Source organism: Pelecanus crispus, chromosome 1, assembly GCF_030463565.1.
Source record: "Pelecanus crispus isolate bPelCri1 chromosome 1, bPelCri1.pri, whole genome shotgun sequence".
In the NCBI taxonomy this organism is placed as follows: Eukaryota; Metazoa; Chordata; class Aves; order Pelecaniformes; family Pelecanidae; genus Pelecanus; species Pelecanus crispus.
In genome coordinates, this window is record NC_134643.1 from 58,262,402 (window position 1) to 58,287,620 (window position 25,219).

Consider the following 25,219-nt stretch of genomic DNA (forward strand, 5'->3'; position numbering starts at 1 on the left):
TCTCCCCTTTTTACCTCCCCCTCCCCTTTCACCCTGCCTCTCCTGCTCCCAGTTTCCCCACGTTTCTTGTAATCTTTTTTCCCTTAGCAGTTTTCTTTCTTTGGAAAATGAAAAAGACAAAACCAACAAAACAACAACAAAACTATGCCATGTAGCTTCTATCCCCTCCTCCCATGAGCACGCCCGCTGTGTTCACACGTTCCCTTCAAAGCAAAGCTTTTCACCTCAAAACATTTCCCGTGCTCCATGGCTGTTTGCTTTTCCCTGCTGCCGGGGCCAGATTTTCACCTGCTGTAAATCAGTGCGAATCCATGTCAAGCCAGAGCTCTGCTGATTTATATCAACAGAAGCGCACAATCGCGTTTTGCCAATTTATGCTCGACCTGAAGATCTGGCCCACAATTTTTAATGTTTGAAATGGAAGCATGGACAGACAATAAGGAAGTTCCCAGAAACAGGCAAGGCAAACCCCAGATGCTCTTTCCTTGCTCCTCACCCTACTTCCCTTCACCCCCACCCTCCCTGTTTGGCACAGCACCTCCTTCAGCCCCCGTTTGCTTGTTCCTCCTTAGCACTTTCTGAAATTCATAATCTCTCAGTAAAAAAAATAAATAAATCGATCTCTCTATATATGTATATGTATATAACTAAACAGCTGCCATGTGGCAGTCACCTGGCTGGAGGGTCCTGTCCCTCCCAGCCCCATGGCCTTTTCTTGTCACTATAGTCTCTGCGGTGATGGTCCAGGTCTTGCCCACAGGCAGGACTGTTCCCGTATTGCTTGCACTCTCCCACGCCTCTGAGGTACGGTACCAGAGTATTTATTTTATATATATATATATATGTATATATATATATTTATAAATTTTTGTTTGCCTGGATCTTTTTCTTGCAAATCCTTTGGAATTGCCGCTGGGGAAACACTAGTGGAAACATGCTCCCCCATGCTGGCGGCTGAATGCTCCCTCCCTGCGCCCCAGGGACCCTCATCTGTTCCTCTTGCTGACTCCATCGCCCAGCTCCAGCTCAGACGGGAGTGGGGAGCCATGGTCCCCTGTCCCCAGTCTGCCAGGACCGTCCGGCTCCTCTCCTTCCCTGGGTGAGGGGGTGTCCTTGCAGAAGTCCGTCACCCAGGAGGGCATCGAGAGGAAGCCCCGGGGGTCAACGGTGTAGAAGGGCTTGGCGTGGTGGGCAGTAGGGCGGCGGGGCGAGGGGCTGGCATGGAGGCTGCTGGTGCTGCTGCACTTCTTCACCAGTGTCAGCCCCGGCGGCGGGGGTGAGAAGAGGGAGGTCAGCGAGAGGCTGCTGAGGGTCTCCGAGGGCTCGCTGTTGTTGCCACCCCCCCGCAGGCTGCTGCCCACCCCCTCCTCATCCGAGGGGTCCATGGAGTCGTGGTGGGTGCAGCCGGGGCTGGTGCTCCCACCGCTGCTGTGGCTGCGCTGGTGCCGACGGATGCTTTGCAGGCTGAAGAGCCCCCGGCCCCGCAGGCTCCGGCGGCGGGAAGCAGGGGAGAGTGGGGCTGCCAGGGGTCTTTGGCTGCCGGCAGCTGGCACGGGACACAGAGCCACCGGGAGGTCCAGGGTGCACTGTGGAGAGTCGCTGAGGTTGAGGCTGTCCTCCAGTGTAGTCTGCAGGCTGCCTGCTGAGCTGCTGCTCCGGCTGTCCAGCGAGGTATCGCTCTCAGGGGCCTGGGGAGCAGGCGTGTGAAAATAAAACACAATTAGCCACAATTAGAGAAAAAGGAGAAAAACTCCAATTCCTCTTTCTCCTCTGCTGGGGAGGACAGCTAAAAACCACCTGAACAATGCTACAAAGCACCAGCCATTCAGTTTGCCCAGGGAAATCCTTTCCAAAGGAGGAAAGGTTTCAATATTTTGAGCTCTGATTTCATTCTGTTCCAGGATGAATCTTCCCCTCCCATGTGAAATGCTCCACTAAAGGGAAGGGGTGCTGGGTCTGTAAGCTCTGCAGCCCCTGCTGCCGGGGTGCTCCTGCCCACTGGCAGTCCAGAAGGCAGCAGGGCTGAGATTCCCTGTGGATCCCTGCTCTTGGCTTCCCTGTGAACATGCCACACTGGCTGCAGACGTATCAAAACCATCAGCTTGCCAGAAATCAGGGGACTTCTGTACATAGACCTCAGGCCCTGTACATAGACCTCTCATTAAAAAATCAGCAATGTTTGAGGAGAGAAAAGACGCATCCTAGTTCTTTTGACCAGCACTAGTGACAATGATGATATTTAGGACAGAAAGGTGGGGTCCCCTTCCAGCAGAAAGGGGAAACAGCCTTAATTTCCTTGTATCAGTGCTCATTTAGTTAAGCTGCATTTCAGTTGTTCCTAGGAAATTGGTCTGCACTATGAGATCATCACTGGGACACAGCATTGGGAATGATGGATGTAGGACTGGAAGTGGTCTCCTGAACCATAGCTATTCAATGCAGTCAGCATCACATAATCAGAAGTTTACCAATTTCTCCTTCACAACAGTTCAGTACTTTTGCCCCAGTGGTATGCCAACTCCAGAACTCTTCCTCTTCATGTCTAAACCTATACCAGAAGTTTCAATGCCGCAACAACCCAGCAGCTCAGCTCGAGGTTAAATTTATCCCTGGTGAATTTATACACCTGGTGAATTTATATATTGTGCCAACAGTGTCTGTCACATAGAACTGGATAACATATGATTTTATTTTTTATTTTTTAGTTTGTCTGGAATAGAATGTCCCTGTATTCCTCAAACAGGAATTGTTCATGGAGTATCTTCCAAGAACAATAACACGGATCTCTATTGGACTTTCATCTCTGCTTCCTCTGCTCTTCAGAGGCACTTGATCTTCCCTCAGCACTTTTATTCTTCTCTTTCATTAGTGAGAAATAGCTGCCTTTTCAGAAATACATAGAGTCTTTCTGGGATGTAACAGCTAAATGGGCAGGGGAAAACTGAGCTCAGGGACACCGTGTGTGGATGTGGCATGAAGGGCTGTGGAGGAGGTAGGTGGGGAGAAGCCTGTTCCAACCAAAGCAGGTGTGTGATCCAGAGTCACGGTGCTAAGAGGAGCCGAGGTGGGTGTGCGGCTGCGCGGCTGCCATCTGCCTGGCTTTCACGGTGGCTGCTGTGCATGCAGCTTACTCAGCACAGGGGACCCAGGAGCGAGCTAGAATGTGATGTGATTTTGTCTTCATGTGGGGCTAGCTGCTGCTGTTAAACTATTTTTTGATCCAAAGCAGAAGAATGTATGATTTCAGGGGGTGAGAGCTATACAACACCCCTTTGCTATACAACCCTCTCTCCTCCCCAGCCACCCTGCACTCTGCAGTCCACTGTGCTCCTCTAACAGGTTAGATCCAGATCACCCAGCCCCTGACCACAGCTGTCTCTCCCCTTCTTCTGCCTTCCTTCCTGTTCAGCCCCCTCTGTTTGGGTGTCATGTGAAGATCAAGCAGGGGTTCTCACCTGATGAAGTAGTGAACAGTTCACACTTGGAGATCTCAGTGATGCCCATGAGCCTTGCAGAGAGATCTTAGGAAGGTTGCGTGGACATGAGACTTTCTCAGGCCCTGTCTGGGTGGCAGAGATAGCCGGGTGGAAAAATTCTGCTGGCACAGGTAACAGAGGGCAAGATGCACCTGGAGAGAAGGGGCTGGGAGGGACTGACAAAGCACCAAAAGAAATGGGGAGGAGAACAGAAACAGAAAAAAAAAGAAGTTGAAGAAAATTGAAGAGTCCTCCAATTTGATTTGGTGCCTTTGCTGCTGTTGCACTGAGGGTCCTGCAAGTCCAGTATACAGAGGATATTTAGTAACATACACTCCTGGCCAAGAAGACTCAGTCTAGTGTTCACACCATGGGCCCCCCTTTCTACACAAGGACCAAAACCTGCACCAAACCAGGAAGATCTAACAGGGCTCAGAGCTATAAAGCAATAGCCCAGCTTGTCTCTCCCCTTGCTGCTCTCACAGAGAAATACCTTGATTCAACTACGTATTTTTCTTCCCACATCCTGCAAGGCAAGGGCTGAAAGGAGATAAATAAACTGGTGGCGTAGGAAACCTGGGGACCACAGGAGGCCAGAGGGTGCTCAAGAGTAGAACTGGAGCACTTCCACCAAGGGGAGACACATATTACGTTCCCTGAACCTGTACCTGAGGAGCCTGGTCTCAGGGGGCAGCAATGTTCTATCATGCCAGGAGAGGCTGTCCCCACTCTTCTCTGACTGTGCATGGGTGCACTACTGTGACTGGGAATCAGTTCTTTCATGACACTTCACATAAGCAAGTCTGAGGGAGGATATAAGATCTAGCAGCAAAAGATGGAACTGCTCCTCACTGCATTCCTGAGGACTGGCAAGCTGAAAGCTAAATTCTTGGTTAATGTAACCCCATAACAGATTAAGTCCATCCCTGGCAGGGGGGAGTCAAGAGAAAGGCAGATGAGCTGAACCAACCCACACTTTCAGCAGATCTGGAGAATGATGAGAGCTGTGCTCACCTTTGGTACTTTCATGCTTTAGCCAAGACTGGACTGAGTTGAAAGGAGTTTTCTCCATTTCACACAGATAACTGTCTGGGTTTGTAGAGCCATCTGCACTGGATATTGGGAGCAGGCATTCCCCTACATCTCCTTCCCCTTTGGAGTCAGGGCTGTCCTGGCCTTCCTGCTGGAAAAAATAAGGAAAAAGCTTTGTGAAATTTAATGGCAGATGACAGAGCAGACTTGTCAAAGCCTCAAGAAGGTCTGATTCTGAAGAGATCTTCAAGCTAGCTAAGAGATGCTCAGGTTGCCAGCCCAAATCCCCTAAATTTAGGGTCATTCAGAGGAAGTTACTGACAGTAGTGAAGAGAACTTTCAAAAACATATATCCCTTTTTTCTCCTCAAATCCTTCTTCATGACAGTCTCTATGGTGAAGCTCTTGAAAAGTGACCAGAATTTATATTCCTCAGCAGGGACACTTGGATGAATACAGAGCACTTCACATGAGCAGGGGCAGAAATACAGCACATGGTGCAACACGCCCATGACCACCTGGGGCTAACCTTGATCTCCTTAGGACTCAGGTCTGACTCATCTCCTAGAAGGATGGAAGAGGACTTGTCTGAGTTGAGGGATAATGCTTCCATTTCAGCCAGCTGAACCTGCAGGAAGGGAAAGGAGCTGTCACCGGTCATGCCTGGCATCCACATTTCAAGCAGCCACACTGTTTATGGTGGATAAGTGAGAGCCTGTAGACCCAAGATCAATTTTAGGTTATATTCCATGGATACATCAGGTACTGCCTAACCCAGACCTGGGCTGGACAGGAGAATCCACTTTTTAAGGAAGGTTGAACATATGATCTGCAAGCAGCCCACCACCAGTCCATGCTCCTCTAGTGCCAGAATTGGAGGAAGGAGTCTTGAATCTGTCCCAGTGATACAGCTGGTACAAGGCCCTGCAAGTAAAGCCAGGTGGGGAGAGGGCTCCCTCAGGCCGGTGACAAGGCAGTCTGCTCTGCTGAGGGATGAGGAGTGGACCCCTCTCTCTGAAGGCACCACAGACAGCCCTGCTTAAACATGAAGGTGCTTTCATTCCAGGGATAGTCATGCCTCTTGCAGTCCATGCCAGTATCATGCTTTTCATATTCTCTTACCTTCATCACTGAAACCCTGTTTCCCTCCAGCTTCCCTGTGTCTTCCCGCTCCTCTCACCTCTAACCTGCCCAAGACCTCAGCTAACACCATCTCCCATCCTGCTCTCCATCCCTAAACTCATCCCTCCCGCCCACCCATACCTATGCTCTCTTGCTTTCTGAAACCAAGTCTGACCACAGCATCTTTCTCATCCTTGCAACTCAGCTCCGTTCCCGGCCCATGCCTGACCTTGCTTCATCTTTTGGCCCGTTTCATACCACATGTGCCCCTCTCCCATTCTCTTTCCTCCAAGCTTTCAATTCCCCTCTCCCTGACCTCTCTTTTCCACAATGCCTGAAAAGCATCTCCTTTTTCTAGTAGCCTAAGCAGCTGCTCTGTCCCTCCTGTGCTTGGTTTTCTGTCACTGGTCTCGAGTCCCACCAGTTTCCACCACCAGCACCTGACTCGAGAGCTATATTCTGGGTTGTCTCAGTCAGGACAGCTTGCTTCCTGGCCATTTATCTTGTTCTCCCCTGTGTTTGTGTTTGCAAGAGGCGGGTACAGCTTTTGTGCTCTAAGAACAGGTGGAGCATTTTGAAAGATGACTCCTTCGAGCTGGGAGTTTAGTGGCTTGTGCCAATGCCAGAGACTGGAAAAGGTCTCCATCTGAGGGATAATGAACTTCGAATAAACAGGATGGAAAACCAGAGCTAGATTTAAATAAAGGGCACAAATGACATCCTTATTTGGGATATTATTCTGACACAGGAACATGGTGCTGTTCAACCATGAAGAGAGCCCAAAACCAGCAACTGCTCCTCAGAGCGCAGATGCACTGGAGAACCCACAATGAAGTCACGTCAAGCACGCTACACAGCCACCAGTCAGCAACTACTTGTGTAGAGAAACACAGTCTTCATTCAGTCCCACTTAATGTGTGTACTCATCCATTACTCGCCTAAGTGCTTGTTACACCAGAACAACCTTACAGCTGTGCTCGTAGAGACACGAGGGTGAAATGTGATAACATCTGTGACTACCTTCTCCATCCATAAAAAAGGGTTTCAACAAAAACCAGAACAGTCTGTTCTTCACTGAGCCATTTGCTCACAAATTCCGGCCACCCTGGAATCTACACAAAAGACATAATCAACGAAGTCATGAATAGATAAACTGCACGTGTGGAAACACAGTTCACCGTTGCTCACTGGCAAACTCCTGCCACTGGCTAAACACACTATCAGCCACCAATACACAGATGTAGTCTAACTGTCAACCAGCCCAAGAGTGAAAGGATAGTGATGACAAGAGAAGAGGTTAGTAGTATGAAAAAAAGATGCTTTGTTCTTATAGCTTCCATTACTGCAGAATAATTTAAAATCTTCTGACTAAAGATGAGGAACAGAAAAAAATTTAAAAAACGCAGTGGGGGGAGAAGGGGCTGCTCACTAGGAACACAATCCATGAAAACTGCCAGGCATGTCAACCTGAGACACTGAACCAGGCACATATATCCCTTAGAATATAACTAGTTGCAGATATATCTTTAAGAACAGAGCCATGATTACAAAAATCCTTAATTGTACAAATAATTGGTTTGAAAATAAGATGCCAGCAGCTTAACTGGGAAAGACACTGAGCACTTCTACTCAATGCAACAAAAAGCTTAGCACATATTAATAACTTCGAGCATATGTTTAAGTTGTTTTGTTCATCCACTGTGCTCCGCATCTTGATGGATTAAACTACAAACAAAATGGGAGTGAACACTTTTGGCTAATATGTGATTTTTGTCACAAGGGCAGCGTTAAGGATGATTCGGTGGGCAGCAAGCATACTATTTTTTTTGAACACACATGTATTGAATAGGACTAGATAAATCTGTTTTGCTTATATAACTTGTTGTCGAGTGCTTCTGAGATAGTACAATTCTGTCTGTGAGTACAATGCACATTCGGATATGTTGATGTATGACACTACACTCTAATTTATTAATGACTGTGCGCATTGCCAGTGTTAGTGCTGGGACTATGCTAGCTGTGACTCCATGTAGTGATTTCCTGTTGGAATTTCCTTGATGTTTTCTATACTATGAAATATGAAGAGAAGGTCATGATCAACCGTGACTTAAAATCCTGAGCTTTAGTTTTGATTCATATGATCAGGGAAAAAAAAAAAAAAATCTACATTTTACTTCCAAAGTTATTCCTGCAGATACAGATAATTTCTTTCCAATTTCACATTTTAGACATATTGAAATATCAACTTTGAAAAATAATTTATGGCTCTATAACAGCCATTAGAAAATATGATCTAAGAATAATTCTTTGGTTGTGATTATTCTGTTAAACTCTTTGCTCTGGCTTTGGGTTGCATTTGAAGATTTTGCTGTCAAGTTTCCTTGCTGGGAAGGTAGAAAAATCTGTTGTTGTCTTCATTCCTAGGCAGGATACTGAAGACTATCTGGAAGGTTTTCAAATGCAGCAAACTAACTGAAAATTACTTTTCGGGGTCATCATTCTGGAATGCCTTAGAAGACCTGATTTTCTGAGAAGGCTGAGAACCAGCTGCTGAATATAAGGACTTATGTAAAGCAGTGGAAATTGTAGTTAATTGAAAACTAGTTATTTGGCTGGATTAATGCAGCATCCATTTGTAAAGTGTTGCAATACTGATAAACTACAGCAATGTTTGTAATTTGATACTTTCGAAGGGATGCTATGGGGACAAGCAGATAGCTGAAAGGCTGAAAAAAATAGAGCATCAGAACTAGCTATCTGAAACCAAACATATATCATTTTCTTCAAACATGAATAGAGTAATCTGCCAATGAGACCTCTCTTCCCAAGTTTCCTGGTTTCTTTTCAAGCAATAGCAACATATCAAGTTAGTTATGGGGAAGGAGATGGTGAAGATTGCCACTGATATCTTGATGTACTGACAGATGAGCCAGGCTACTGTCACAAGTCTGACCACAATCATAGCACTTAAATACAACAAAATTATTTCAGAAACAAAATTAATTCTGCTACTCACCTAACTTCTCCCAGGCTACTTTGCTCCTGAAGTTTCACAACATGAAAAGACTAATTGCTTAGGAAGTAGTTTTCCAAAGCATCTCCTAGCTTTAGGAGCACAAGTCTAGGCCATTTGGTGTACTGCTCTTAGGAAGAACTCATTTGTCAGCTAACAGGTTCTACATCAGAAAAGAGACTCTCAAACTTTCTCAGTAGGCCCATTTGTATTTAGTTTTTGCCCAGACTAATTAACTGTTTTTCACCACAAACCAATCCTTGCTCACAGACAGTGATTCTATTCAACAAGGCATTTAAGCATGTGCTTAATTCATTGACCTCAATAGGGAATAAGAAAGCACATGCTTAAAATTAAGACAAAACACATGCTTAAATCTCCCACTCAATTGTCCCTGAGTGCTGTCATTGGGGTGAGATCCTTTGAGTCCTCCATACAACATGAGCTTGAACCTCTGCTTTTCTTGCAGAACTGAACACAACAAGAGCCGCCAGGATGCCTTCATAGTCATTTCTCTACAGCTCATTCAGTCCCTCCTGACCTGTGTCCTGGCACATCTCACCTTTCCACCACCTCAAACATCCCCCCATGGCTAAGGAGGGCAGGCCTGTACTGGAGGCAGTGTCAGCAATGCATGACAGATGACAAATACAGGTCAACAATCTCTCTGTCTACACAATCTACAGCCAGGAGCACTCATCAGACGACCTGCGGGCATGTAGGTGTGGGTGTGCAGGTCTCAGGGGGAGAGTCCCCTCACGCATCCTCGTACGCAGGTTACCTCTTGCTTGTCATGGTTACACTTCTCGCACATGGCCGGCGAGGAGTAATGATGGAAGACGGAGCCCGATAGGTTATCGATGATCATTAACTCCCCGTCGAAGGAGTCCTTAATAATTAAAGAGACACTGTCCAGCCATAAGTTCTCCTAGGGGACAAGAAAGGGGGGAGGATGGGAGAGATCATTTTAAGAATGCCGAGTTTTTTGCTTCAAAGTTTCATGTGTTGGGGCTGGGTTCTCCACCCTGACTCATCTGGAGCAGCACCTTGTTCTGCAGGTACCTGCACAGGGTCACTGGGGGAGCATTTGCTCCTTAGAGTGTGTAAAGGTGCCAGAGTTCAATGAAAAAAAATAAAAGGAGGAGGGATTGTCTTCACTCCCTGTCAGTGCACCATGGCACTGCTCACACCTCCCTTCCAGCTCTGCTGGAGTGCCTCACTCTTGATATGCCATTTCCCCTGCTCTGTTCTTCTGAGCTCCACTCTCAAATTTGCTCCTAACTCACCTTTCGCTGATCTGCTCCATCCCTCCTCTGCTGGCCCTCAGGTTCCTACACCATGATGACAATGAACAGGACCCACTGCTATCACAGCCTTGTCCCCACACGGTGCTACCAACTCAAAAGTCTACCACTGAAAGCAAACCTTTCACCCTGAGGTGGAAGAGTCTTTCTGCTACAGCTAAGCCCTCTGTCATCTAGTCTGCCCAGCTTCTGCCCACAGCTACTTGCTGCAGTCTCGTTGGTAAGCTCAAAGGTGTACTCACCTGCGCTGGAGAGTAACATCTCATGCACAGATGTCCTTCAGGATCTGTTCTCCCACCACCGCCTCCTGTTCCTGCTGCTTTTCCCTGTCCTGAATTCGGGGAGCCTGACTTGCGGGAGCACAGCCCATGTGCAATTTCCAGCTCTATCTCAGCATCCATCTCTGCATCCTCCTGGGCCTCCTTGTTGCTGTCGTCGAGATGTTTCATGAGCACAGCTACCACCACATTGATGAGGACAAACTGGGCTGTGAGTACAAAGCTGACAAAGTACAGTGGGGAGATGAACTGCAGGTTGCTGAGGCAGCTCCGGTCATCGTGGCTGCAGTCACGCAAGGTATCCTTGAGGGGAAGTTGGGTTTGAGAGGGAACGATGGAAGGAAGGAAGGACTACAGTAAGAATACAAGCTTGGCTGCTCTTTCTACCAAAAAATACTGATGCCAATGGAAAGAACAGGGCAAACCTTTCTATCACCCCACACCCTCTGGGATCATGAGGTTCTCAAAGAATCAAGGATGCTGTCTGATCATGTGCTTTCTGCATATGAGCAAATACATCCAAAGGTGTACAGAGCAAACTACTTCCAGACCATCACATGTTGCTGCCACCGTAGCCACACACATGTGAGCGAGAACAAAACTGAGCAATCTGCTACTGCATTCTCCCATCCAGACTCAAAAGCACCCTGTATGTTCAAAGAACTTTCCGCTCTCCCCGTTCTTTGAAGGAAGGAAGTGTTTATTTTTTATTGCCCTGGTAGCCCTGCAGATGGGTGTCATGTCCAACGCACCTACATTCAGCTTTGATAACAGGCCTTATGACAGTGGATATTCCCTCTTAGCCTGGACAGTCTTCTTGTTCCTCCCAAGGACAATTTGCACTTTTCTCAGCCAGATGTCTGTAGGACTAGATGAGCCCAAGGTCTGAGCTACCGTGGTGGGGTCCCCCAAGCAGGGGCCTTATCTAGCAACTCAGCTCCTGCGCACCTTCCTTTTTCTAGCCCAAGCACTGCTGAACAGAGCACACATCAGAATTTCTCCTTCCCCACAATAAGGACATCCACACCCCTGAGGCCCAGTTACCTTCATGATCCCATTCCAGTTGTCACCTGTGGACACCTGGAAAAGCGTGAGGAAGGCCATCCCAAAGTTCTCAAAGGTGGCGTGGCGGCTCATGCCCTCGCAGGGGTTCTCATCATTGCATACTGAAAGGAAGGGGATCACAGCTATCAGCAGATGACACTTTGCTGGCCCTGAGATCAACAGCAAGAACTGGGGAAGGGGACTTCAGGCTTCTCATAGCCTGGAGACCTCAGGTAATGACCTCAGCACCCTGCCCAACAGTTGGCTGTTGCCCAGCAATACAGAAAAAATCCTTGATGGCCCAGCCCAGGGATATCAGGCAGTGTAACTCTGTTGCTCAGAGGGATCCTCCCAATGTGTCGTTGTGCTGCCTTTCTTCTTGATCAATATTCCATAGCAAGAGACATAAATAAGCCTTCCCTGAGTTTTTCCTGTAATCTTAAAGGCAATATCAAGGTAGGCAGTGCAGAAAAAGCAAAAGTTTAAGAACGAAAGAGAAACCAGACACTGCTTTTATTTTGTTAGGCTGTTAGGACAACAACAATTTAGAGGGAAATTCCTCTTATATTAATTATGCATAAGGGAGAATAAAGGCCACCAAGTAATTCAGTCCCTTTATTGAATGACTACTGGTTTTGAGAAACCTCAGCTTCCCAGCAGGTCTCTAGCTCACGCTGGAGCATAGTCTGCTTAAGACTTACCCAGTTTTCCAAAGAGCTCCACTCCTAGAGCAGCGTAGATGAAAAAAAGGAGCATGAAAAGCAGTCCAAGGTTTCCCACCTGAAAGCAAACGGCATGGTCAGCCTACCCCAAAGCTTATTTCATCTGTACAGGCAAGTGTTTCTGTCTTTCAAAGCCTGAAGAGAACAGCAGCAAATTCCCAGTGTACAAATGCAACCAAACAGTTGCTCAACACATGGGAAATCACCAGTGATGGCACCAGTTGCAACTGGACTTGAAGGATGCTCTTTTCCCAGTTGCCTCCACTCCAGCACAAGCTCTGGCCAGGGCTGACTGAAGTATGCAGTTCCTGGGCCAGGTAAAGAAAAGCACATGGGAGCAGGGGCACAGAAGGTGAAGCCAGTTTGGCTGGGTGAAGGACAAGCTATGGATTACAGCACAGAGACGTGTCCTGCAGTGCTACATGCCACACCAAGCTGCCCAAGTCCCTTGAAGCTATACTCATATGAAGAGCGCAATAGCAGTGCTCCAAAAAGGCAGGGACACAGGTACACCAGCTCCTGCCATGAACCAGGCAGAGCATGGTGGGGCAAAGCACCAGCCACATGTGGAGGTTACAGCAAGGCTTGTGGAGGGAGTAGGCAGGTGGGAAGGAAGAAGGGTAGAGAGGCCCTCTTGAAATGTGTGGAGAGGAGGAGAAGACAGAAGAGGAGACTATGAGGGAACCAAGAGGGAAAGCAGAGCTTTCTTTGCATCTCGTGAATAATAGGTCAAAGCCTGATTTCTGGGCCTCCAGCAGCTGCTGTTTGGAAACCCCCCAATGCGAGGATTGCTGCTTCATGGTGCACAAAGGCAGCAGTGCCACCAGCAACATGGGCACTGCCCCCAAGTCCTCACTCTCCCAAATCACGCTTGCCGCTAAATCTCCTGCCTCCCAGCGCATGGGGCAGCTGTGTTATACATGAGGAGCAGGAGGGGGTTTTGGAAAAGGCAGGCTGAACAGTAACAGAAAATGCCAGTAACAGTTAGAACACTGTTGGTGGAAAAAGAGAAGGCAGGGAAAAATTAAGCACGTAACTGGTATATGGGTGTTTTTGAAAACCAGTGCCTCGTCTGAATGCATGTGGTCACTGGGCCTTTGTTAGGATCATCCACTTCAGGAATCTAATTTAGTCATTGCAACTGCTGTGCCATCCAAATTCAGGAGAAAAATGAATGATTCAGCCCACCCACTCCCCCAGGCTGCCAGATCCTGGCTCCCTACATACTCAGTGGAAGGAATTATTTCTGATGACTAAATTGGACACCATAGTAAATGCTCTGAACACACACCTCTGGGTCTGTGTCTACAGGGCTTTAAGAAAAAGAAGTTAATAAAACTTAGCTAAAGGCTAAATTTCCAAAGGGGTCTTTAAAATTAAAGCTCTATTCACTATTAAGAATTGTTGCAGTATAACAAAGACAGGAAGGCAATTGAAACAGGACAACTGGAGACGCCTTATATGCCATTAGCAAGCCAAAATCCCTGATGTGAGTCTGTGCTCTAGGAACATAAAGAGAAAGGTCGAGAGGAGGAAAAAGCACAAGGGAAAGGACAGCTTATTTTAAACTGCTTCTTTTGGCAAAGCCAATAAATCTTGGAGAATAATATTACAGATAATTCAATTGTCCCCTGAAGACTCAATATATAAAATATGGAGACTAAATTCAATCCTTTAACAGTGAAACTGGAGGATTTTAGCCCTGCTTTAAGTGCAGAGTTTTACACAACTTTAACTGTAGAGTGATTTTTGATCCCTCTGTTATATAACTTTATTAAATGAAGCCAACCTGTTACAGAAGGAAGCAAAAGCCAACCAATAGAAAGTTGGATTGATCATAGGCTTTGATGTTGCAAGGATTAAGCACTACTTGGTATTACTTTCCAGGGAATACCTAGAGGCCAGACCTTTAGACATCTGCTTGTGAGGGTTTTGTGGCCGATATTAATGACCTCCAAAAGACCTGACCTATCACCTTGGTTAGCAAAGGAGCTGTAGGTGAATGTGAGAGAGAAAAGTCAAAATTTATAAAGTACGGAATAATATACTTGTGGTTTGTGGCTAGGACCAGACAGCAGGGCCCAGAGGCTTGAACTGAGGTCCCAGCTGTGCCTTTTGCTATCCTGAGCAAAAGACTTCACTGCCTGATGACTCAGTTTCTCCATCTACATGACAGGGATATGAACATTTCCTCCTATTTATTCTTTATATTTTGGGGGTAGAAGTTGAGTGTCACCATTTAAGTGCCAATATACCACACAGTCCTTCTACTGAGGGCTTCTGGATACTACTTCAGCCAGCTCTTAATATCTGTGTGTTGCATTTATCTGGATTGCAGAATAAACATGCCACAGACATGCAGACGCTGGATCTGGAGACCTGCTCCATTCTAGATCCTTGCCTGAGCAAATCAGCTGTTGTAGCTCCTGGAATGGAAAAGAGCAAGGTGCAAAGAAGCTGCACTGAGCCAGCCTGGGGCAGCAGAGCCAGAACTAATAAACATTACTGGCCCAAAGCTGCCTGCTGTAAGAACATCCTTAATCTCCTGTTCTTTCCGTTGTCCATTGTATCTCAGCCGCCAACTATCCTGGATGGCAATATTATTATATATCCTATATATGAATTATATTATTATTATTAGACAAAAATACAAATTATTATCATATAATGAAAAGTGTGAGAGATCAGACAGAGCACAAGATCCAGGAAAGATCACACTGTTTCCCCCTCACTTTTGTGCCACAAGATTCCTCTAATTCAGATTGACATTTATTGTCACCAACATCAGAAGTAAACTCCTTGGGTAACTACTCATGCTGTTTCCAGATTGATTTTCAGCTCTGCATCACTCACTGAGACTGGCACATTAGCTGATAAATCAACTGACAAATGCCCATGCCTTCTGATATCATGCAAGATAGCTGCTTGCTCAGGGCCTGCCAGGGGAATGGTCTGATGTATGATCAGTAGAGCCACTTGGTGCCACTACTTCTTGCTTAACAATTCTCTCTGGAGGATCCAAAAGGAAGGGGACCAGTCTCCCTTGCTGCTCATCCATCACAGAGGATCTTCACAGTGGGCTTGAAGCCTGTGTAAAGCACCGTGTCAGCATCTCATTTGGGAACAGCTGCCGCTCACAGCTCATGAAATCCTTCTGTCTAGCTGTCTTGCAGTAGACACTTAACTGCCGGCTGCGTGAGCCACAACAGAGCGCGTCACTGCTTCTCATAGATGAGAGGCTCAGAAACACAAAGGGATCCAGGAGGAGAAAGGAAGAAAAGAAAGTAGGAAGGGGGAGGCACTGGCTAAGAAAAGGAGTGACAGGAGTGCGAATGAAAGAGAGGAGGAGAAAAGGGGGCGTATGTGGGGAAGGGTGAGAGGAGCAGAGACGCAAAGACCTCCTTTCCTCCTGAAATGGCTGCCAGTCACTCTCCCCTTCTTATGGAGAGGGGAGAGAGGAGCTGGGGACTAGCTGCAAGTGGTAGACACCAGCTAGACATGATGGGAAGAAATCTGCCCTTATCCAGGAATCAAGCCTTGTTTCATTCACCCACTGGAGGACAGAGATATGAGGTGAGCTGTACCCCCATGACTGACATGATAACCTAGACAACATCTGTCTGAGGAGAGCTGTACCCCCATGACTGACATGAAAACTTGGACATCACCTTCAGGCAGTTTTCTGCACAACACAGTAGACCCCACGTCTGAGATCTACAAGAATCAACCCTTTGGAAAAAGGGTGCATGGCAGGGCGGTTGGACTAGATGACCTTTAAAGGTCCCTTCCAACCCAAACTATTCTATGATTCCATGATAAAAGGAGAATCTTTGGGGCAGCTGGTCTGTTTTACCTGTGGCAGGGCTTGAACAACTGTATCCAGCAGTGCTCGCATTCCTGTGGCCATCTTCAGTAGCTTCAGAACTGCCACAACAAGCACAAGAGAAGTGTCATTCAGACTGAGCGCAGAAGGTCCATGCTTTGTGTGACTTACTAATGGCAGTAGCACAAGACAGATGTCCTGTCTCCCCTTGCCCTAGAAAAACTATATTGTCCCCCTTGGCCCCCTTCTCCCTTTGCCCACTTCTTTTGACTGTACAACCCCAATGGTTCCTTCTCCAGTGCATTTCCTTCTTACTAAATACACTGTTTCTGCCACCCATGCCTAACGGATTTCTGCTTCACCTAGAAAATCTGGCTAAGAGCCCTGTTTCTCCTAGCACTGTGCATCACAATTCTCCCTCTGGTCTGATTTTTCATTCCATCACTTTCTCCTCCTCCAGCCACCATCTGTTAAGGCAGCTTAGGACATCTTGGACACCACCAGGAAGATTCCTTCCCCTCCCTGTGCAAACTTCAACCTGCTTGGTGGCCCCTTCTCCAAACACCACTGCCATACTTGCCCCATAAAAGAATAACAGGGAAAGTTCAGCTCTCCCATGATCTGCTCACCCTCCTGGTCCTTTACCTCCTGTTAAAAGCACTGCATCTAAATGCCTCGCTTAAGGAAGCCAGAAAGCCTCTAGGCTGTCCTCCGTCACATCCTCTGCCTCCCTCCGAGGGCTAGGGACAGGGGGAGCCCATGACTCTACAGCCACTGCTCATGAGTCATGGCACCAAGTCCCATTCCATGGCCACCTACACCCCTGCCTCTGGCCAATGTCTCTCTCACCCCGGGCGATGCGCAGCACCCTCATGATCCGGATGATAGTGGGGTTAATTGGGAGAGCAGCATTGATTTCAATCTCTTCCAACGTGATGCCCATGACAGACAGCAGCACAATGGCCAGATCTAGCTGGTTCCACCTTAAGAAGAAAAATAGAAGAGAATAAAGGAAGATGGAGTTTTTCCATTTTCCTGAAAAAGAAAGTGAATTGTCTCCGCTTTAACCTAAATATTTCTTTATGTATGAATTCAAGGCCCCACTCTGAGTCAGCCTATATGGGCTTTTGCAGACAAACAGAGATTCACTTTGCACACACCCTGAGCAGCCAGAGGCAAGCCAGCCTGATCTGAAAGCATGGAGCTGTGTTACTATGGTGCTATGCTTTGACTAATGGGCTCAGCTTTTTACAGCCTTACTACCTCGAATCAGCTTCGTTATATATGTTCTGCTTCAGCATGCTCCCAGTTTGCCTCAAGGGCAGGAAAAAAATGACTCTCTCTAACCCCACCTCCTTAGCTTTCCAGCCTAATCAGCAGGTGCCAACCAAGAGGCAGTTTTTGGACAACTCTCACTATTGCCTAGGCATTGCAGCTCATGCGGGCAGAGGTTAGGTCCATGCTGTGCAGAACTGGGAGGCGGTCAGGGCCCTCCGCTACCACCTCACACTCCAGATAGGGATCCATCCTCAAAACCTCCACCCCAAACCCAGTTGTCCCACAGCCACAGTTGACATACCCCTCTGCTCACCTGTCTTTGAAGAATCGACGCAGACCGAATGCCACCAGCTTGAGGACTGCCTCCAACACAAAGACAGTGGTGAACAAGTAGTTGCAGTACTTGAGGGCGGTCTCCAGGGACTGCCAGCAGAAAGAGAGGGTAAAGAATTGAGGCAAAAGCAACATCAAGCACATAATCTGTGAGGGGACTCTCCTGAGTGCCAGAAATTCATTGGGAGGTAGGAAAGCTGCCCCATGCCTCTTACCTACTTGAATGTGGAGGCTGCCTACTAAGGGCAACCATCAGCTGGCCCCTCTGCCCCATGCTGTTCCAGGATCGGTTATTGCTCCTTTCTCCTGTACTGCTCAGCATAACAGGGAGGAGGAGGCTATTGCAAGGAGAATCTACCAAGTACTATCAGACTCCTCTTCTGCCAGTAGCCGATGCCACCTGGATGCCACCATGTTAATGGCACTGGCGTAGCTATCAACTAGGAGCGAGGCATGAAGGTTACTACAGTTATGGATATATGTCATCTCTGATGGAAGGAAACCCCTCTGTGCCTTGGTCTGGGGCAGGCATATATCATATGTCTTAGCTGTTGGGCTTCTGATTCTTTCATATGCTGCCCTTCTCCACCACTGACGACCAGTGTGAGCAGTGGGCAGCATTTGGTGGCACTTCATACTGGAAGGGTTCAAAGTGCTTTGGCAAGATTCTTAGCAGAGCCTGACAGCAGGCTGGCATGGCTAGACCTGCATTCCAGGGGAAGGAGCTGAGGAGGAATGGAGTGACTTGTTCAGGAACAAAGGCCTGACGTGAGGATGACAACACATAAAGGTTGAGAGTTCCTGCAGAGTAAAACTGGGCACCGTCAAGGGCAAGATAAAAGCTAGGCAGTTGGGCAAGATGGGCAAGAAACAGAGAAGCCTGGCAGTGGATTTGAATGAGGACACACAGATTCAGTTCCTGATCAAAGGCTGAGCTACCTTGAACAGCATTTGCTCAGACATCAGAGCTGTCACCCAAACCAAGGGTTGACTGAAAACTGAAATGCCACCAGGCAGATGTCATGATGAGTCCTTTGTCTACATATGGAAGTAGAAAGCTCCTTTGACATGTGCAGCATACATTTTTTGCATCAAAGGCATCTACAGCTTTGCAGCTTTGCCATGAACACGAGAGGTACATGGTCTTCCCCAACCAAAGTATAAAACTTATTTGGCCTTCAAGGCCCTTTACTGGGAATCACCCCCTGCAGCTGAGAGAGGCTCTGCTCAATGTTTTGGCCCTGCAACTTCTTTTATGGAAAAAAGGTGACTCGGTAAAGACATCCCATCCCATGATACACAAGCAGCCACTCTAATCCTCTCAGCTCAGGCCATATGGCAGGGGAATTGGACTGACATTTGGAAATCTGATGCAAAGTCTGAAGCTCCCAGGACACTGCTGCTTCCACCACTCCTCTGTTAGGATCCAGGGGAACATACAAAGCAGACCAGGCAGCTAAATTTGGGTGACCCATATATCTACTTTATAATATAAAGCACATGCTTTGTAGGGGGCCAACTCTTGCTTAGATGCCTTCTCTCTATTGATTTTAATGGATAACAAGTGTCTGAGTAGGGGCTACCTTTCTGGATACATATAAAACTCTTCATGTATCTTTGCCTACTACATTAACTCTTGCAACACTTCAACAGTATTTTTTAGAGACACTCAATTGTCCTTCCTATGCTGGTGGTCAGTGGTCGCCAGAGAGCTGTAGCAAAATAACATAATGACTAGACGCAGGGCTTATCTCCACAATCTCACTCACCACAGGTTGGTTGTAGTGCTCCAAGGACATAGTGACCACGTTGAGGCAGATGATGAAAGTGATGAAGATGTCCAGATAGTGGCTGGTGCAGACCGAATGAATAAGGAGGCGTATGGGGCAGTAGGTAGCATAGTACGGCAAACGCTGCGCCTCTTCAGTGGAAAGAGGGAGATGGGCAGAGTTAGGAAGAAATTGGAAGAAAGAGAGAAATGGGTAAGAAACACTGCGCAGGGAGCAGGCATAAGAGAGGTGATAGGTGTTGAAAGAAAAGAGAATGAAGATGGGAGAGAGAAAGAACAGAAAAGGATAGGTAAAAGACAGGGGACATAGGAAGGAGGAAAAAAATGCAAAAAAGAGGAAAGTAGAAGTGGGAGAAAAAAGTAAGTAGAAAAAAGACAAGGAAAAGAACGCTAGAAAGAAAATCTGTTAGTCTATGTTTGTGGGAATGGTGCTACATCAGCATTTCATGCCTCGACAAATTAAGATCACAAATGATAAAAGGGAGCAGATGGTTCCAGGAGAGGCTCCATGATATCACAGGAGAGAGGGGAAAAACTGGAGCAGAGGAAGGGAAAGCATGCCCACAGGCTGTGAATGGAAGAAAACCATCAGTCTGGGGTAGTAGGGATGATTTCCAGGGGCAAGTATGCTTTTGCAATTTTTGTCTAAAGGTAATACAGAAGAGGACAGAAACACCAGGAAGAGGGCTTGCTTCACCACAGAGGGTATGGGACCCCAAGGAGTGACACTGCAACTTTGATGGAAAAAGCCAGGAACAAAACACAGGGGTCTTCCTCTTTTTTCTCCCCTCCCTCTTCTTTAAATTTGGGTTTAAACACAAAGGATGGTCTTGCCAGGTCTTCCCCAAACACCAGCTGGGTTCCAGGAAGCCCAGGTGGGACTAGCTCAAGCCCAGGAGGTGTACCGATGCATGCACGTCCTGTGTTGACAGTGCACACCAGCATGTGCACAGGTGTATTTTTGGTACACATTGTCTCCTGAGGGGCAGGGTGCTGAAACCCCAGTGGCTTCTCCAGAGTCCCAGCAGACCTCATCAGCCACCCCTCTTCCCCAGACCGCCCCGGTGAGGTGCGTAGCAACGCGGCAGTGGAGTGGGGAGGAAGGCTGAGAGCGCGGCCACAAGCAATGCGTTTTGGAGACTGGTCCATCAGGAAAGAAAAAGAAGAGGAGAAGGTTTTTCTCAGAAAACCTTGGCCTACGAACCGACCAAACACTTAGGCTGTGCCTTACTCCTTCGCTTCTTCTCCAGGCGGCGCAGGCGCTTCTCCTCCCGCCGGCGTGCCTCTTCAGCCTCCTGGTGCTGACGGCACTTGTGGAAGTTCTCCACCACCACCCCCACGAACATGTTGAGCACGAAGAAGCTGACGATGAGGAGGAAGGAGATGAAGTAGAGGAGCATCCAGGGGTTGTTGTTGGTCACCGGCTGGAGGAGGGGGGAGAACAGAGGCGGTCAATTGTTTGGATGCATGGTGGTATGGAAATGATGGGGGTGGGACCTGCCATGGTGATTGGCTGCTGGGGAGATGGGGAGGGGTTACGGAAATCAGGGGAGCGGGCTGGAAAGAGCTGGGGCTACATACAAGGCAGTTTGTGATTGGCTGACTGGATTTTGGCATCAGCTAGAGATCGAGGGCATGGGTGGGAGTCAAGGGCAAGGGCCCGCCTACACAGAGTCACCCACAATTCAGGCACAACACCAGCCGCAGGTTGAGTACAGCACCAGTATGTGGTAAAATGGGTGGTCCAGGCACTGGGAACACCTTTGGCTCGAGGGGAAGTAGAGACCACATCCACACACCACCAAAATGGCAATGAGACTGGAATAGAAATGTCATTTAGGCTCGGAGAGAAAGGAGGCCCTGACTTTGACTGGGTCTCCTGACAAAAAGCCTACAAAGCCAACAGTGGTGCACCTTATGCAGAGGTTCAGAGGTAAAGGGAGCATCATCCCTGAGGTTCAAGCCTGTGGTACTGCATCCCATGGCAGGTGCCTACACCGGATGCTGTCAAGGTCATTGCCTTAGCAGTAGAGGAATAGGGATGCAGTGCACAGCAGCCCAACAGTCCCTGTTTTACAGGGTATTAAAATAACCATCTGTGGGCCAGGAGGGAGCCAGCGTGCCAAGAAAGGCACATGGCATTGTTGCTCTGTCATTACAAATAGATAAAGGCCTGCTGTGAGATCTAAACCAAGTAGAGGGTGAGAATTACTACAGACACCCACTGCACAGCCACAGCTGCATCTCCCTGCATGGACCAGGCATGACTGTGACCCCTTGCAAATAGGTGAGCAAAGGATTCAGAAGGGCCCTCAAGGGACTCTTGGTTTGAGGGAGGTGTCTGAAGCAGGATGTTAAAGCATGCTTCTGCCTTACTAGCCTGAGGAAAGTGAAAAAGGTCCTTTTCCATGGAAGTCTTCATACCTGCTGGTCAACAGCCACAGCATCTAGTCCATTATACATAATATTGACCCAGCCATCCTTAGAAGCCAGAACAAAGAGGGACATCAGAGCCTGCAAGATACAAAGCAAAGCAGATGTGGAGCAGGTGCATGTGGCAGGCTGGGAAAAAAAAAAATTGTGGGTTTACACTCTAACACGCACAACATTGAAATACTGTTCCTGCCTGTGTCTCTGCACACATCAAAACCTGCTCCTTCCCCCTGTGGAGGAGAGGGAGGGGGGAGACAGGAAGCCATGTGCAGCCAGACCCACCAGAGCAGAGAGGTTGTGAAGAACATCTGCTCTGCGGCAGGAGGAAAAAGCTCTCTGCTGCCATCACTTTTCTTTCCCCTGCAACCTGCAAGTATCATCCTGATATCAACCCACTAGTGACACAGCTTCTGCATGGATACCCATGCCAAATAAACGCCCCTCCTGGCCCAGGGATCAGGCTTCCCAGGCACTGCCTCTGTGCCCTGGGGAGGGGTACGTGTAGGAGGAGACAAACCCTGTGCTGGGTTCCCATCAGAGACAGGAGCTGTGGGCACACTCACCTGTCCCAGGTTGTCGAAGTTATACTTGTGGTGCACCCACTTGTAGTTGGCAGCCACGCAGTCAGACCGGTTGGTGATGTTCCTGATATCGACTCCCAGGCAGTGGTAGAACTTGCCTTTGAAGAGCTGCAGAAGGGGAGTCACCCCATCAGCCCCTTTCCCCACAGGGTTCCCCATGCAGAAGCTCCTGAGATGGTGGGTGGGCTGCAGGGCTGCAAGCCATGTGGAGCATGACAGGTAGGGATGACCACTAACGTGATGTAGAACAGACTCAATCATTGCTAAGGAGCCAGGGCCACCCTCATAAACCCACACCTGGCTTTTCAGCCTCCTCCGTTGCCCCAGGCCAGCAGTGACTGTAAGCCCTTACCATCTGACAGCCTTCAGGACAGCCTTTCTGGGTGCAATTAGAGCCACCGGCCCAAAAGGAAAAAAATCTGCTCTTCAGTCCCCACGAGTAATCTCCCCTTCCCGCTTCCCAGTTACTGAGAGAACTGATAGGAAAAGAAGACCTCATCTGAGGGTAAGAACCAGAAAAAACATCCCCTGCTTTCTCAGATACTTTTTTTCACAAAGCTGCAATGCACTGCACTGCTGTGGCTCTTCTGCCCAAGGCTCCTTTCCCCATATGGAAGGTACTGGATTGTGCATTTGTACAGATGCATCAGAGCAGACTAAGTATAGCGCATTCCCTGAGATGGAAGTAACACCCACGGCCTTGCTCCTCTGCAATGCAACAGCCGAAAATAAAGAGGATTAAATAAAAAAATAAAAGAGGGTTGTGGGTGGATTTAGGGCTCAGGCAGAGGGGGAGAAACAGAGCTGACTGGAAGCAGGGTTCATGCAAGCAGGCGCTGAGCTGCTTGCCCTTGTGGTGTGACATAGAAGTGCCCAGTAAGCCCTGTGCTATGCCAGCCCTGGGCTCTCCCTATAATGCTGACCCAAACCCTGATACAACTCCTGCTAGGTGTGAGCATTAACTCCTGTCTTGCATACCCAGCAATGCCTGCACTCGCTGAACACCTGGCTGTCCTTGCCAAAGGCTGTGGAGACATCATGATGGGAGACAGCTCATGGAGGAGGGCAGGTGCAGAAAATTTCCTGGCTTGCCAGTCCCTCCTGCTCTGCTTGGTTCCCTGTGCCTGTTGTAGCACCTAGGAGTACAGGTGCTCATGGTAGGGGTAGGGGCACGGAGGCTGTTTGATAGGCAGTAACAACTTACCTGCACACCCAGGATGCCAAAGATGATGAAGAAAGCGCAGCAGATGAGGACAATGTTTCCTATGGGCTTGAGGGAAGAAATGAGCGTCTCCACCACCAGCTTCAGGCCAGGGGCTCGGCTGATGACTCTGGAAGGGAAGGAAGGGGAGGGGTGACAGAAGGACAGGGCAGGGATGTTCAACCTGAGCTAAGCATTTTCAGCAGCAGCGGACCCCCACTCTCCCTGTGCAGTGACGCATCAATGGGGATCACTCTCCTGTGACCAAAAAGCTGCTTCTGTCCCATGGGTTGGTTGTCTGATGAGGTACGTCCAGGGCCAGAGCCACATGGCTAAGGGGAACCTCGCTGTGGCTTATGGCTTGTCAAAGACCACACTTTGCCTGGCACAGCAGGATTTGACTGTGGGACCCCTCCTGCGGGGGCCTGGTAGGAAAAGGGGGCCTAGCAGGACTCAGTGGGGCTCTGACCGGAGGGGACGTAAGGTGCGCAGCAGCCGGAGGACTCGCAGCACCCCCAGGATTTTGGCACCACCAGCAGAGGCCACCGACACCACAATGTCAATGAGAGACACAAAGACCAAGAAGCCATCCAAGATGTTCCAGCTGCTGCGGAGATAAGCCTGATCCCCAAAATACAGGCCTAGAGACACCACCTGCAAGAGAGGGGAGAGGAAAGGGGGTTAAATGGCTCCTCTCTCTGTTGCCTGGTAGAGGGCAGCTGTGGGGAGAGGGGGAGGATGGGGAACAGTTTTCAACTCCACATGACACTGAAGTGTCATCTCATCATCTTTTTCCTTTCACCTGGAAGGCTATGAAGGAAAACGTCTTTGGGGAAATTGGTGGCACGTAACGCCAGAAATAACAGGGCCATGGTGTCTTCTCACCTTTCCTCTGCCTCCCTGAGCAACAGGACACTGTAGGGAACATGCAGGAAACTTCTCCCTGACATACCACAGACCTGAGGCAAGTTTCCCAGTCCAGAGATCACCTGGGAGGTAAAATTGGGCACCAAAACCCATACTTTGGCTCCTAAGGGGTTGGTTTCATTCTCAGCAGTTCTCCACACCAGCAGGTGCTACAGACATCGCTGGTCTTGGGGAGAGCTGAGCACCCTGCAAATCATGGCTTTAATTTAGGTATGAATTTTAGGGGTGTTAAGTTCAGGCACACAGTTTTGACACTGTCTTTACCCAGTTTTGGGACTCTTTCCCAATCACAAGAGGGTAATAACAACATTTCCCTATTGTCGTAAAGTATTTAGACACCTATTGAATAATTATCTCAACTAAGAGCATGTTCTTCATATTGTTGTTATTTCCCCCATTCTTGCTCCAGAAGGAGGGGAATGGACATCTGACATTATTACAAAATCCATACCTGGAGGCCAGCTATTCCTCCAGATACTAAGATCCCTTTGGGTTTAAAGTCTAGGATAAACATCCCCTCCGTGCTTGACAAGAGGGGACTCAACCCCAGGCAGTATCTGCCTTTACCAAGGTAACGGGAAGGACTGGCACACTAAAAAGATGGAAAGATTTTAGAAGGGTGCTGAGCAAACATGAACCATGTTTTCCATGATGCTGGGAAAAGGCTCTGAGCTGTTCATCTCCACGGTAACTTACCTTCAGTGTCATCTCAGCTACAAAAATTGCTGTGAAAATGTAGTTGGACACAGTGAGAAAGATTCTCTCCTAGAAAAAAAAAAACAGAAAAAGGCCTCAAATGGACCTTGACTTCCTCTTGTTCTGAAAGTTGGGGAAATAAGAGAGGTGCCTCTGGCAAAGGTCAGT

The 25,219-nt window shown here is 48.2% G+C and overlaps 1 protein-coding gene across 1 annotated transcript in view; it reads right to left on the reverse strand.

Moving 5' to 3' along the window:
• Positions 1-986: 986 nt before the first annotated feature.
• Positions 987-25,219, reverse strand: part of CACNA1I (calcium voltage-gated channel subunit alpha1 I) — a 161,437-nt gene continuing 137,204 nt past the window's right edge. Inside the window, exons 19-36 of the mRNA XM_075727751.1 lie at positions 25,052-25,120; positions 23,898-24,082; positions 23,432-23,558; positions 22,210-22,335; positions 21,638-21,727; positions 20,445-20,637; positions 19,194-19,345; positions 17,405-17,514; positions 16,663-16,796; positions 15,844-15,914; positions 11,970-12,048; positions 11,269-11,390; positions 10,189-10,527; positions 9,424-9,570; positions 5,037-5,135; positions 4,491-4,659; positions 3,456-3,652; positions 987-1,688 (exon numbers count right to left, since the gene is read on the reverse strand). Of these exons, the coding sequence (XP_075583866.1) occupies positions 987-1,688; positions 3,456-3,652; positions 4,491-4,659; positions 5,037-5,135; positions 9,424-9,570; positions 10,189-10,527; positions 11,269-11,390; positions 11,970-12,048; positions 15,844-15,914; positions 16,663-16,796; positions 17,405-17,514; positions 19,194-19,345; positions 20,445-20,637; positions 21,638-21,727; positions 22,210-22,335; positions 23,432-23,558; positions 23,898-24,082; positions 25,052-25,120 (3,111 nt within the window). The remainder of the gene's footprint in view (positions 1,689-3,455; positions 3,653-4,490; positions 4,660-5,036; positions 5,136-9,423; positions 9,571-10,188; positions 10,528-11,268; positions 11,391-11,969; positions 12,049-15,843; positions 15,915-16,662; positions 16,797-17,404; positions 17,515-19,193; positions 19,346-20,444; positions 20,638-21,637; positions 21,728-22,209; positions 22,336-23,431; positions 23,559-23,897; positions 24,083-25,051; positions 25,121-25,219) is intronic.